The sequence below is a fragment of the Dermochelys coriacea genome, chromosome 2 (assembly GCF_009764565.3).
Source record: "Dermochelys coriacea isolate rDerCor1 chromosome 2, rDerCor1.pri.v4, whole genome shotgun sequence".
NCBI classification, from domain to species: Eukaryota; Metazoa; Chordata; order Testudines; family Dermochelyidae; genus Dermochelys; species Dermochelys coriacea.
The window spans coordinates 61,537,817-61,552,954 of record NC_050069.1 but is presented as its reverse complement, the minus strand read 5'-3'; the positions used below and the strand labels follow the sequence as shown (position 1 = coordinate 61,552,954).

The window sequence follows — 15,138 nt, the reverse complement described above, 5'->3', positions numbered from 1 at the left end:
TAGGTAGTCATTCAAATACTGTCTATGAATAGGCTAGTATGGCTAAAATTTAGACTCTCTTTTTGGTTTTTACAAATATTTAGATTAGTTCTTTAAGTAATACTTATATAGGTTTTAAGGTCAAATATCCTTTACAGATTCAGGAATAATTATTAAATGCAAAAATAATTGATCCAGAAAATGGCATTTGGAAGCAACGTTCTGAAGGCTACTTAGTTATTAAATTACATGTTTATGGTCTGACTCATCTAAAAACCCTTTTGAGAACATATGTGCAGTTTGGACAAATCCTTTCGTACAGCTCTGGGCTCTAGTGACTTAGACCATTTTACTAACTACAGATGTTTGCTCTAATAGTGTTTTATGTCCTTTCTGTGACATGATTGCCAAACATTTGCCAGCTCTTTAACCCAATGTACTCTGGATTGCTGTTCTGACACTGATGAGGAGCAGAATTCTCTAATTCCCTATCGCTGACGATAGTAAACAATCTGTTGTATATTGTGAAATGCAGAGCTCATTAAAACCATATTTTTAGCCTATGTTGTGGCAATTTACCCCCCTGTAACTGAGAAGCCTTAAACCAAGCAGTATGATTAAGTTTGGCAAAGCAACCAGTTGAAAGAACCAGTCAATTTTGGCCTGAGCTGTTGTTCCAGAAACCAGGTCTTCAAGACCAGAGAGTCTAATACTCACCAGTCTGTTAATTACTTCCACACCTGGGTCTCAGTTCAGCTGTCCATCCTTATTCATCAAAGCATTTAAGCAAATATTTTAGTTCCATTGATTTCGATGGCACATAAGCACATGCTTAAGTGAATTGCTGAACCAGGATTCACTTAAGCATATGCTTAAAAGTTTTCCTGAACTGGGACCATGGTTTTCTGGAGTCTGAATAACATTTATGTAGTCTTGAAGGATATTATTTAATGGGATCTGTTTAAGCTTTGTCTCTAAATTCAGATATTTGTTGGAACCAGATTAGCTGATTGTGGTATGATTTCAAGACACTTTACTCTAGTAACTTAATTTAAAGTGCAGCTATAGTCTGTAAAAAGTGATTGTTAAAAATCATAGTATAGGATTCCAAATTTATTTTTTAAATGCATTCCTTATCAAATTTAGACAGTTTACAAGTTAAAATATGATTTTTTTATTTGCCAGCCCCTCAACTATACAGGAGGGCCCCAAAATTTTGTATCAGCCTGGGGGCAACATGTTTGTTCTTCATTGGCATCTTTTGTTGGCAATCTCAACAGAGGAGAAAAGAATAGAATATGCCTGGAGACCAAACTAACTTCAAACTCCAAGAGCCAGTCCCTCCAGAATAGGTTTGAGGCATGCTGGCAAGATATTTTACACTGCCACTACCATTGCTATACTTGTTCAGTGGATAGAGGACTTTTTCAGGGTTATCACTCTACTATGGAAACAAATCACTGAAATGTATATTTTATTTTTTATTCAGAGTATTCTTCATTTTTATTCACAATGATTAAAATTTCCTATTCCAATAACCGTTGACTGTTTTTTTGTTTAAGCTGGAAGCTAGGCATTTTCCATTACACATGAAATGGTAAAGAGATTAAAATAGAACTGAATACACAGAAATGCCTTTGAACTTGGATTTTTCACATACTGTTTGACATGAAACTCCTCGTCTGCTTTAAGACTTACGTTGAATTACAGGGAGAGTTGTCAGAAAGCTTCTGATTTTTATTTATCAATAGGGACATTTGCTATAATCAAAGAGCAAAGGTTTAGGACTCTGAATGGTTGTAGTTATTTTCAAATTAGAGATATTTTTTATCCTCTTTTACTACAAAAGTCAAATCTTCCCCAGCATTTTCAGCTAGGTGCCTGGGGAAATTTAGCAACAAACTGACCATGGCCTCAGTTGGTAGTGTTTAACAATTTTTCAGAATTTGTTTCACAATAGAATTTGACTATGAGGAAACGAGGAATATTAAGGGGTTTTTAAAAAATAATTCTTACTTAGTAAGAATTTAGTAACTACATACTTGAAGCTTAAAATTAAAATCTGTTTCCTTACTGAAATAACATTTCCTTAATTTCATATGCACACTGGTTTGTTATTGTTGGGTTATACATCAGTACTGGGCTGTTGGCAATATGTTATTTTAGTGAAATAGTGCATTACATCATATTATTTTTATAAGCTATAAAGTATTACATGAACTTTGAAATCAGACACAACAAAACCAATAGAGGATATCTTTGTCTGCAGTATTTTATCAGGTGAAATTTGTTCTAAGACAATTACAATTAAATTGATATAGCTGAGGTTTGTAGTAGCTCTCTTTGAACAGCTTTTCAGTAAAATGTTCTACAGGATTATGATATGGTCCCCACACTGGGGATCCTTTAGCATGGAACCCTGAATCTTTGCAGAGTCTCATTGACTTCAGAACTCTATTGTACTAGCAATAGTCATGCAAGAATCAATAGTAGCAGATACTGAAGCAGAATGAGGCACTTGGACTGTATGTTTAAAAGCGGATCTTTTAGCATGGAATTTGACAACTTTCACAATTGTTTTTAAAGGGACTGTGGCAGCTGCAGCAGGTCTCCACCCTGGACAGTGCATAATTAAAGTGAATGGAATTAACGTCAGCAAAGAGACTCATGCAAGTGTTATTGCCCACGTCACAGCCTGCAGGAAATATAGGCGTCCAATGCAGGTAGACAAGTTTACTGCTTATGCCCTCATTGCTCTACCCATTGTTTTTTTGTTGTTGTTTTTTGTTTTTTTGTTTTGTTCTTTACATCCAGTTTGGGGGGGGGAAGGAATAAAGGGGAGGTGGCTAATTTAAAGTATAAAAACTGATGAGATTACTTAATATTTATTGCTTACACTCAAGGTCTCTTTAAGTTCTGCTTCAAAAAACGAAGCTTTTAACTAAATAGTTTTCTCATGTTATCTTTTTAAAGGATTATTTCCAGCAATATTATAGCTCTGTGCAGAAAACACCATGATATATATTCTCATCTGGATGGAGTGGAGTTTATATAGCTAGCTGTGTGCTCATGAGAACATAGCACAAACAATTGATCTTTTTCCTGACTTTATTAACACTTAGCATGTACAGGCAGAGTGAATATATCCTGTCTGTAAAAGTTTCTCTACACTTCCATTACAGTGCAGTGTTAGAAATAAATATTATTTCAAGGATTCTGAGTTTCCTTTTTTTTATATGAGCAAATAAATTATTCTTGCTTTTAGTTTAGAAAGAAAATTGAATGTCCACAGTAATTGTCACGATAAAACAAAACAGCTGGATTCGGTAATATAATCTTTCCACGTTCTTGGAAATTCTTCATAAACTGTAAACCAGTTAATTAACTTCACAATGTCTTTCAGTGAGTATTAAAATGCAATTAAAACTAAATGTGAAATCCTCCTCTCAGACTACTGAACAGATATGAGATACGCAGCAGAAATAAGGGGTTGTTTCAACTGCATCATGCAAATACTGCGTCATGAACATATTTCTTTGGATTTCTTTGTGCTCCAGTATAGAATTGAAGCAGTTACATTCCATGTGCAGACTGAGTGCAACAGATCTCTGAATTCTGGTCAAAAGGGGTATTTTTACTCCCAGACACAGTAGCATGGATTCTTTTGCCCTAAACTGGCTAAATTAAATGGATAATAAGTACTTCATACCTGAGGTGGACTGACTGTTTCACAGATGTGGATTTACTATGGAGATGGGTGGGCATCCAGAAAAGGAGAACTTAAAATTACTTGCATGCCTATCATTAGGTGAACAATTACTGCAACTGGATGTGAATTCCATTAAAAGTTGTTTGGTATGTCACAAAATATATATTCTTCTTCCCACATATAGCATTTCCTGGTGTTTAAAAAAAACTCATCTGGATCAGAGCAGCATGCTGAAATTTCCAAAGATAAGACAAATCTCTATAGTCAGAGGGCTGTGATATTTGGGTTGTTGGGTTTATTGTTTGGGTGCTGAGTGGTTCTGGTGGCCTGTGATATATACGAGGTCAGACCAAATGATCTGGCAGTCGTTTTATACAGTACTCTTGAAAAACCTGGGTAAGAATAATATATTTTGGAATAGTCTTTTGTGTTAACTTTAGTGATCTTTCTAGTGTCTGATGCATCACACTGCAGTATTAGTGATTTTCCTGGCTGGTAGTACTTCAGCACAGGAGCACCCATTATCGTTTGTTTTAATTGTCAAATGCTTGCTGTTGGGGACTTTCCCAGTCCCTCTCAACATCCTGCTTTGTGAGCCAATGGATGGGTTTCAGTACTGCAGCCAGGTGTGGACAGAACATGGACAGAAAATATATCTTTCCTGTGTACCCTTTTCACATCCACTGGAGCTGGCATGTCTCTGACTGCCTTGATCTTGTTGGGATCTGCTTTTGATCCCTCTGCTATGAGTAGATGTATATGTATATATTCTCATGCTGTTTGAATCACACTTTTTCTGGGTTCAGTTTTATGTTCTTGTCTCTGCATTGCTGCAGAAACCTGTAGTTTTCTGTCATACTCTTGTTCAGCTTCTGTATCATTGCTCCCTTCACCTACAATGAAGATATCATCTGCAATTATTTTCACCCCAGGCAACCTTTCCAGTGCTTGGGTGAGTCTTCTCTGGAACATCTCTGGGGCTGGGCTCATGCCCATCAGCTTGCAGAGCCATCTGCAGTGACCAAATGATGTTGCAAAGGTTGCCAGCATACTGGACTCTTTATCCAGCCTTATGTGTCAAAACTTATCCATCACATTGGAGACTACAAAGCTTCTGGCTTTGGAAAGTTCTACCAATATGTCATCAACTGTGGGAAGTGGATAGGGACATCTGTTCAATGCCTTGTTCAGTGGTTTTAGGTCTATGCAGAAATGTAATTTTCCTGACGGCTTCTTTACCATTGCCATGCTTCTTACCCAGCCTGTATTGGCCTTTACGGGTGCTATGATGTGCCTACGCTGCAGACTTTCTGCTCCTTGACTACTGGATTACAAAGTACCACTGGAATTTTCCTTCATGGTAAACTCAAAGGTTCCACTGTTGGGTCTATTTCCTGTTGAAGCTTTCCTTTGAGGCACCCATTGCCTTTGAAAACATCCCTATATACTTTTAAAATTATCTCCATTGTCCATGGAATTTCCCTTTTTGTTTCTTGCACTCTAGCTATAAAATTCTGATGCTGCACCTGATCCAACCTGTGGCTTGTATGGCTGTATTGCCCAAGAGGGGTTGATGGTGTTTATCATCATCCACCACCACAAACTTCTGCTGGTATCATCTGTTGTTTTTTGGGTTAGTGATTGAGGTCACATTTTCCTATGGGCAGTATTAAGCTCACATTGTATGTTATTAGATTGTGTCTGCTCTCTGTGAAAGATATGTTTGATCATATTGCAGGAGGCCCCACTATCCAGCTGAAATTGGACTATTAACACTTTTGCATTCATGGAGGTTGGCATTGTCCCTTGCTGCTTTCCTGTCCCAACAGCCTGAATGTAATATGCTCTCAGACTCAAGGAGATAATAATGACGTTATCAACACTGTCTGATGTGACATCTCCCTCTTCTACATATCTGATTGAATTTTTCTGGGACTATTCTCTGCTCCTGTACGCATTACTAAAATGATTCAACTTGCCACATTCCTTGCAATGTTGTCCTAGTGCGGGCACTTCTCATTGACCTGCTCATGCTGTCTTCCACAGTTAGTGCCCCTCATTATGTGTATGGAACCTTGGCTACTTGCTCTCCTGTATTCTTGACTGCATGTAGTTGTGGGGTTTTTGTGCCTTCTAGGGCTCTCATTCTTTCACTTGAGGCTTCCGCTCCCTATCTGTCTAATGTGAGATCACCTTTCAGGAGCAGCCGCTCCTGCAGTATTTCTTGCAGGTGGTGATCCCAAGAGCCACAGACTGTCCTTTCCCAAATCAGGAAGTCTGTCAAGTCTTCAAAATTGCACATAGTAGCCAGTGTGCGTAAGGCAGAAATATAGGGATTTAGCCATTCCCCTTTGGCTTGGTCTCTAGTGAAAAATCTGTGTTGTGTCATAGTTTTGTTCTGCTTTAGGGAGGAATAGTTTCCCAGGGCTCCTAGGGCTCCTGTGAGGCTTGAGGCAGTGGTGTGCTTCCGAGGGGTGCAGATCTCTCTGCCTTGTTCCCCAATAAGGTAAAATAACAGTTTTACTTTCCTACTGATATTGTCCTCTTGCACGGCCTGGTCTGTGTCCAGCTCAAACTCCTCCTTCCACTGGGTCCATTTCTGGTCTAAGTATGGATATGCAAAATCCAGGGCTCTTGGGGGCTTCAAAATGAGTTCCATGGCTCATGCTGCCACCTGCTGCACTGCAGAGAACTCACAGCTCAAATGCTGCCACCATGTTTCATTCACAAAAAGTGAAACTAAATGCAGGTTAAGTTGAACAAGTGGAACTTTAGTAAACCCTCTGCACTGCAGTGTCCATGTGGCTGAGTTGCTTCCTGCCTAACTCCTGTCTTCTTAGTGTCCCTTTAATAACAGCCCCATCCAAGGTATATGGTCCTCTGACTGCAGTTCCACTGATTGTGATACAACATCTATTAGTTTCTTTGTTGGTGACACTAAATGTGACTTGAAAGAAGATCCTGTAGAGTTTGTGCATGAGCTTTAGCTTACATGCATTATATAGTGTTCTTGGAAAACCTTTTTAAGAATAGTATATTGTGGAATAGTCTTTTATATTAACTTTTGTGATCCTGCACTTTCAGCAAAATTAAATAGAAATAAGTTTCAGATAATGTTGCTCCTTGTGATAGGCTGTCTAATGTCAGGTTAGGAATAATAAGGAACCTGTTCTGTGTCAGCCAGAATAAGGCACCCTTTGAACGAACAACAGGTACTTAAATCTCAATTTAGATATGGGTATAGATACTGGCTGAATGCTGCCCATGTGTCTGAGCAGAGGAGACTTGTAAAATACTCTGTAGTCAAATCAGCAACATCTGGATCAGCCTGGGAAGCAGAATGGATTCAAAATTATTTCCTGTGTCCTGCTTGTGCCCAACAAACTGCAAACAATCAAGAGAGCTCCTTGGGAAGATTTTGTCCAAAAGTTAAAACACAAAATGTTAAGCACTGACCTTTCCATTCCCCCCCCCACACCCATTCCTGTTGCTTTCCTCCAGTCTCTTCCTCCTCTGTCTTTTTTTTATCCCCACCCTACCAGGCTATGTCTGTGTAATATTGTCTGATTTTGTATTGTTCGGTCTTGCAGCTTTGACAAGTTGTAAAGTTATGGAATTGAATAATTTTATTGGCTATCCTGTGAAATGTGCAGTATTTGGTAACATAAACAGCTGTATGTTGTTTACCTTTTTGTACTTTTTATTGTTTCTTCATGAAAATTAATTAAAAAAATCACAAAGTCTTAAGCGAGATATAAATAGTTCAGAGTAAAAGGTAAAGAAGATTCAAATGTGGAGTTATCTAGAGAGAAAATATGTCTTAATCCTTCAGGATATTATACTAACCATTACTTTGCAAATGATTATAAAGGTAATGAATGTATATTGCACCTTAACCAAGCACAACCTGGTTTAACCGTTTGTTTAGAAGACATACTGAAGTTTAACTCTTGGCATCCTTGCTTAACTTTCATTTCATCCCACACGTTTTTCTCTTTATAGGCTCTGATTTCAGTTCAGTCACAATGCAGGATTATTTTTGTCATTTATTCTGCTATAGTAATTGGAGGGTGAGAGATTGATAGGTAGGTTGCATGTCAACTAAGGGGATGAGAAGGGTGTTCGGCCTATTCCATATTTGATTAGCATCATACATTATTAAATACATTGAAATATTAATTAGAGCCCAAAGTATCTGAGTATGTAGCCCTGCACTGCTGGATACAAGTAAGATCAAGTTTTGTGCAACACTTCTGAGGAAAAAACATATGGTTTGCATGGAATAGAGGCAATTCTATACTGAGTATAGGCATGAGGATTCCTACAGACACCTCCAAGGAAGTTCTGCAGGTGCACATAATGGAAAGTGGGAGTGGATTTAGAGGCAAGCAGGTGTGTTATGTATGTCCCCATGGCTGGTATTCGACAATCAATGCAAGCTCCAATAGGCGTGCAGCAGATTTAGTGAGATAGAAGTTGGTTCTGTTGTTTTTATAGCTTCCTGTTATAATAAGGTTTTCAGTGTATTCAAACAACTTGTTTTAGGTATGCATTAAGGGCATTTTTATTGACACATAAAACAAAGTGTAGCCCTATTGCATAAACTGTTTAAAAAAATGAACTGATGAAATCTCTGTTATCAGTACAGTATGTTTCCCTACAACTGGTTTTAGATAAAAATCAATCTCACTCTTCTGTCATTTCCAATGTTATTGTTTGTTTTCAAAATGAAGTGCAGATAGTAATTGATATATATCCTGTTGAGGTAAGGAATTGAAATAACTATTTCCTGTTTGAAAGCAGTGAAATGAGACAGCTTTGATTATACATGCATGCTTTTTTTCTTTTATAGCAAGATTCCATACAGTGGGTATATAACAGTATAGAGAGTGCACAGGAAGACCTTCAGAAAGCGAACTCCAAACCCCCTGGAGATGAGGGAGGAGATGTCTTTGACTGCAAAGTGGAAGGTGTGATCTTTATTTTTTGCATGTCATCCTTTAGAATTTCTTTCTGCTAGCAAGGAACATAGACATTTCTTCTTCCCACTAGGGAAACTAAAAGCAGACTACGGGTTTTAATTTACATAAGGATTTATATGCAATTGCATATCTGACATAGAGGAGAGTTAAAAATACCATCACGCTATAATACTGTGTAAACTAGCTGAAGAGTTCCTTGGATCCATGAGAAATTTTGTAGAATGGCACTTTCATTAAAATCTCATTCATTTGCATTCATAGGACATCTTATCCTATAAATTATCTGGATAACATTCACAAATAATAACAAAATAATTTAAGGCTAATTAAGATTAATTCAAAGTTCTATTGGATCACAAATAATGAGTCTTATATCCTTCAGGATACTTTTCAGGCAAAAGTTATGAGTCTACAAGGATGATTGAGAAAATGGTTAATAGCTGACTTTCAATTAATTTCTCGGGGCAAATGCTGCCCTCAGAGTTTGTGTCTCTGGAGCAAGAATTCAGTCACGAGTGTTAGAATTCTACAATTTAACAAGTGTTTCCAACTTTCCATTCCTTTATTGCTACTACATCTCTAGCTTGTAAGAAAAGTGGAATGTCTCCCTTTACAACCAATGGGTTGTCTCATAGGACTATTCCAGCAGGCTTTCTCACACTTCATCTAACTCAAGCTTTAGTCAGCCCCAGACCTGAGTTTGTCTGAGTTTGAGTCACCTAGTTGGCAGTTGGGATTTCTTGACGTTCATTTCAATAGAAATTATCAAAATAATTTCATTTCATAGTTCATTTCAATAGAAATTATCAAAAGATCGCTACTTCCATAGGGTCTGCAGTGATTGTTCTTTTATTTTGATTTAGGTCTGAAGCAGCCAAAACAAAACTAACTATATTAATTTTCTTTGCTGTAGAAGTAATTGACAAGTTTAACACAATGGCAATAATTGATGGGAGGAAGGATCATGTGAGTCTGACTGTTGATAATGTTCATCTGGAATATGGAGTGGTTTATGAGTATGACAGTACTGCTGGAATAAAATGCCATGTGGTGGAGAAAATGATTGAACCAAAGGGCTTTTTCAGCTTGACTGCAAAGGTATGAGGCCTATGTAGAAAAATTACATTTTTGTGCGTATTAATTTTGTATTATACTTAATTCCACTGAAGTCACATCTCCACTGAAGCCACATCTATCTGTTATTGATTGATAGGGTTATAAATATTTTATTTCAAGTCTAATATTTGCAGGTCACCTTTGTCCCGCTGACATTTTAAATCATGACTGTGTACTCAGTAAGAAAAAATATGTTATGTTGTGGTCATAAATTGAACATCTAAACTCAACAAATGCCAAAGAATTCTTTTTTGCTATTAAAAAGACTTCAAAGAAGTTCAGAGACTTATTGTAATTGAACCTCAAAACTTTTTGAAGGGTCCGGATATGGATTGTCACATAAAAATATTCAAGGACCCTTTGAAAATGGGGTTGTAACCTGACCTCCAAAACTGCAGGCACAACTTTTTGAACTTAAGTTTCTGTGCATACACAAAAGTAGCAAGGTGCCTAGCTATTTTTTTTTGCATATTATTTCCCTCCGAATAGTCACAGAAAAATGCATCTTCAAAAACACAGGTTAGGAAAATGTTGCACAAAAATTTTGAGGCTATTTTGGAAATTTTCACCTGAATACTTCCAAAGCCGCAAAAGTGGGACTTCTTATTAATAACATGGGAAAGATGGCTTAATTAGAGCTGTTGCATTTTACATCTAACTATTAATTATCAATTCATGTAGGAATACAGATTTTATTAATTCCTGTTTTATCACTTACACAGTTACAGGCAAGGATAAATAAAAATTAAAGGCAAAACTTTGTAGAGTGAATTCAATTTCAAGTTATCTTTTCATTGATTAAATCATTGAACCATAGGGATGTTTTTACTTGCTCTAATAATACAGTATGTAGAAGTGTTTGTAATTTAAATATTTTTTACTAATCTTGTATTTTTAGGATTAATTTTTCCACTGCCATACTCTGAATATTTGTAAGAAAAATAGAGCTTCCAGAACGCTGACTTTTGGCCTCAATTAGTACAACTACTTTATACTGAATCAAGCCAGTTCAGGAATTGGTTGCAGATCTTCAAGGAACACCTAGGTGCTGCAGAAAGTGGTGCTGGTTAATCATTGTGTTTATCTTCCCTGTAAAGATACATCTACAATTAAGATGGGATGTAGACTACAGAAACTGCCTGCTCAGCTAGCACAGGTCTAAATACCAGTGTAGACAGTGAGGCATGGCTTAGACGTGTAGAGTACTCTGCATACCTGAACCCTAGGGTGTATACCCTAAGGCAGTGCTTCTCAAGCTATCTGATGTGGGGGACCGGCAATTTTTTTTTCCAATGTGTGCACCGACTGGCAGATGATGGCTTGTGACCGGCAGTGGTCCGCGGACCACCACTTTGAGTAGCACTTCCCTACGGGACTCTGTATATGCTCAAGCATTGCATCCCACATCTTACCTGATATTTTTAGCAGTGTATTGTCCTGCTGCTTCCCCCTGGTGGAACCTTTCCCTATTGCCTCCCTGCTGCTGGAGCCTTTCACTGCCACTTGTAGCTTCATGCCACAGTGAAAAATGTGGATGTACTCTGCCGTTTACCGTGGCACGTAGTTACATGTGTAGTGCCTGTACTCTACATGCCTCCATAAGTGTAGACATAGTCTAAATCAGTACTGACTACTGTCTCATTACGGTATCAGGAATCACTGTGCTATTGCAAAAACTGGGCTTGATTCTTAACTGGATTGCACTTGTGCAAAATGGGTATATAACACTACAAGCTCAGAATGGTAGCATTTTACATCTGCTTTTCACTGATGTGAATGACTGCACCAAGCGTAGGTTAATGGAGAATCAGACCCCCTAATGTCTTTCATGTGGGATGTTAAATAGAGATTATGGTAGTTAAAAATGTCATGGCTCTTGATTCAAGTCCAACTTGAAATTTCAGAAGGTGGTTTCACATTCTACTAAAGTAAATTTCTCTGCACTTGCAGTTGGATATAATACTTTTCTTCATTTTCTTCCTTGTGTTGCTTTGCAGTGTTAAATAGTTGTATATTCCTTGTCAAAGGCAGCTATGTTTCAGTAGGGTGGGGAAGGGGCCCTTCTGCATTGCTTTCCTACACTGAGGAGGGATGAGGCTTAATTAGCGAAAGTTTGTAAAGCAAGTCAAGGTTCTCAAACGAAAGATACTATAGTAGTGCAGAGTTTTACCATTATTAAATAATAATGAAAATGTGATCCAAAGATCTGCAGAAGACTTGATACTGTGTTTAAATAAACTTCATTAGAGCAATAGACGAAGCAAAATATTCTGAAGAAGGGTTTTGCATTATTAATTAGATCTGAGGAAATTGAAACTTTTAATTATGGCCAAAGCAACTGGGAACCTTTAATTAATTTACTGACTGAGTACAGTGAAAGATTTGTATCTTAATGAATATGATAATTATCAGCTCATCTCATCTATTTTGAACAAATAGTAAAAATGACTGAGCTGAGTTCTCATGTATGCTGATTTTGTGAGTCAGTATCACATAATCTGTCAACAGCTTAGTTTTATTATAAATGTTGTAGCTCATAAATAATTGAAATTAATGCTTGCTAGAAGAAAATGTATTTCAAGAGAGACATAATGGTTACATTAAGAGTGATAGAACAAGTCCATAACCACATGTGATCATGAAACAACTGTATGTAACGTATATAGTTGGAGTTGCTATTACTAAGACAAGGAGTTACTAAAAGGAACCCTTTTCTCCCGAAGCATCATCCTTTCTAGTTACGCAGCATACCTAAAATGTTAAGGGATAATTGATTTTCAGGTTTTCTTGCTTGTAAATATCAGGACTGATAAGTAATGTTCATTTTAGTCATCTGACTTCATAATGTACTGCCATTGTCTTTATTACTACAGATTCTCGAAGCATTGGCTAAAAGTGATGAGCATTTTGTGCAAAACTGCAACAGCCTGAATTCTTTAAATGAAGTAATCCCAACTGACCTCCAAAGTAGATTCAGTGTAATTTGCAGTGAGAAAATTGAGCATATCTACCGAAGAATCTCTAGTTATAAAAAGGTATGGATCAGAAAATGTCTTGAAAATCTGCTATTTCCTTGTTGTGGAAGAACCAACAAAAAGTAATGAATTTGAATGTCTATTAAACATTTTGGTTGCAATGACAAAACTGGTGATTAAATTTGACCCACCCAGATGCCTGAGTACCTAAACTGAGTAATTGCATAATTTTATTGTGATGGGGTGTATAAACTGATGAGGAAGGTGCCAGAAGGTACTAGTTCCATCCCTCTGGTTTTGTCAATCATGCATAATAGGCAGGAGGCCTTTAAAATGCAGGAAACTGCAGTCAGTTGGGGTGGAAGGAGCAGGACTGCTCTAGGAGACTGCTGTAGTGACTCCTGGAGCCACCAGGGGAACACCCATCTGAAAGATCTTCACCCCTACCCTACCAGGGAGTGCAGTGAGCTCCCAGGGAGAGACTTAAGAAGGCTTGCAAGGGACAGGGGCCCCTTGTAACCAGTAAGGAACCAGGAGCTGGAGCTACCCAGTGCAAGTAACTGAGAGTGGTCAGGTTCTCCCAGCATCAGGGAGAAAAACCTCAGGAAGTCCTTTACATATACATGTGCCCTTCATTGTGCCTTTCATTCATGGGGTAGGTCTTATCCTCTCTTGTCTTGTTGAGCATATAGATAGTAACCAACTTGGTAACCAGAAATTTTATGTATTTCCTGTGAAAGACCAAAAGCACTCTGTTTTGTAGCATTCACAAATCTAGTGAATTTTCAGAACTTACCCAACGTGAAGCGATATTAGTGATATTAAATTCTTCTCATATTGCATGTTAATTTAAAATATAAAGTTGTTATAATTTAACTCCTCACTTGCAGACTGTAGTTTGAGTCAACTCTTTCCACCTTTCCTACTGACAGATTGCACTGTAAATTATCAGACAACTGTTAGCTAACCGTTGAGTTTGTAAAAATGTCAAAAAGTGTATTGCATATTATAAGTAAATGAGTGAACACATTTCTTGAGTTTGGTCTGTAGTTTCATGCTACTTCTGTGTGACCAGTTTAACTAAGTTAGGCATAAACTAATCAAACCTTTGTCCATTCCCCCAAGTGAACCTGCATTTCTCTCCTCCTGACCTCTACTTTCCTCCCACCCTTACCCCAATTATTTGTGAATTGTGGGGCCAATCTGAACTAGGTCTGATGCCTCTCCTTTGAACTGTTTGCACCCTCTGTCATCTGGATCTAGGATGTGAGATTTGCAAACTGATCTGTTCTGGATTTTGCAAGCAAAAATTCAAAATAGAGGTGAGAGGTTTAATGTGGACTCTAACAGACCCTGCATATTTCTGTGAAATTGAAGGAGGGATGGGACAGAGGTTGGGGGGAGAGGGGAGTTGCTTCCTAGTGGGTAATGACCCTTTCTTAGGGTAGTCTACTCAGCAGCTGGGAGGGTGCTTCCTAAGAAGGTGGACAGCCCTTGTCCAGCTTGAGCTAGCACATTAAATATAGCAGTGTGGCTGCAGTGACATAGGTGGTAACTTGGGCTAGCTGCCCAAATATAATCTGCTGAAGCCCTGAGTACATATGTGGGTGGCTAGCCCAGGCTCCCATCAATGCTGCCGGAGTCACATTGTTATTTTTAGCATACTAGCATTTAGCATACTAGCTCCTGTCTACCTACACTAGGAAGCACTCTCCAAGCTGCTGGGTAGACATACCTCTAGAGACTTTGGCCAGTATAAGTCTAAATATCCAGATTTTCTTATGTCTATCTAAAGTGAACGTCTGGTTTCTTGAGATGGGAGCATCACTTATTTTAACCACGCAGACAGAAATGTTGTTTAGAGTTTAGGTAAGTACTAGCTGTCTCATATACCTTTCCTGTTTCCAACTGTGAACTGAGTATGATCATAGTCTCTATGAACAAGAGTGAAGGACAAGAACAGCAAGAGTTTGAGTCTAGATTGAAATACAATGGCACAGCCTTGTTGGAAAACTTCACAGAGCCTTTAATTGCAATATCTGCTTCTAGCCAGTGTGATCCGCACTTTCAGAAGCCTCAATCTCACCCTCACCAAAATCAATAAGCATGATGCAGGTTTACAGTTTAGCTCTTAATGATTATTAGAAACACTGTTAGAGTGTTCATATTCCACGAATAGATATACCCTTCTTTTGGCAAGATAAATGTAACCATAGTAACCAAAGTCTCTTAGAATGCCTTAGCTTTACTGTAAGTTTCACTGTGAAGTTTGAACTCTATAATAGAAACCAGTGGCTTTCTGCAGTTCCTGTTATTTCAGAATATTTTGATTGTAATACACTTTGAGTTCAGTGCCATGAGCCCCAGATGTTTCTTA

At 38.0% G+C, this 15,138-nt stretch overlaps 1 protein-coding gene across 1 annotated transcript in view; it reads left to right on the top strand.

The window, feature by feature from the left end:
• The window catches only part of PREX2 (phosphatidylinositol-3,4,5-trisphosphate dependent Rac exchange factor 2), a 305,019-nt gene that overhangs the window by 167,071 nt on the left and 122,810 nt on the right, over positions 1–15,138 (top strand). The window contains 4 exon segments of the mRNA XM_038389170.2: positions 2,566–2,702; positions 8,541–8,658; positions 9,584–9,768; positions 12,660–12,821. Coding sequence (XP_038245098.1) covers positions 2,566–2,702; positions 8,541–8,658; positions 9,584–9,768; positions 12,660–12,821 — 602 coding nt within the window.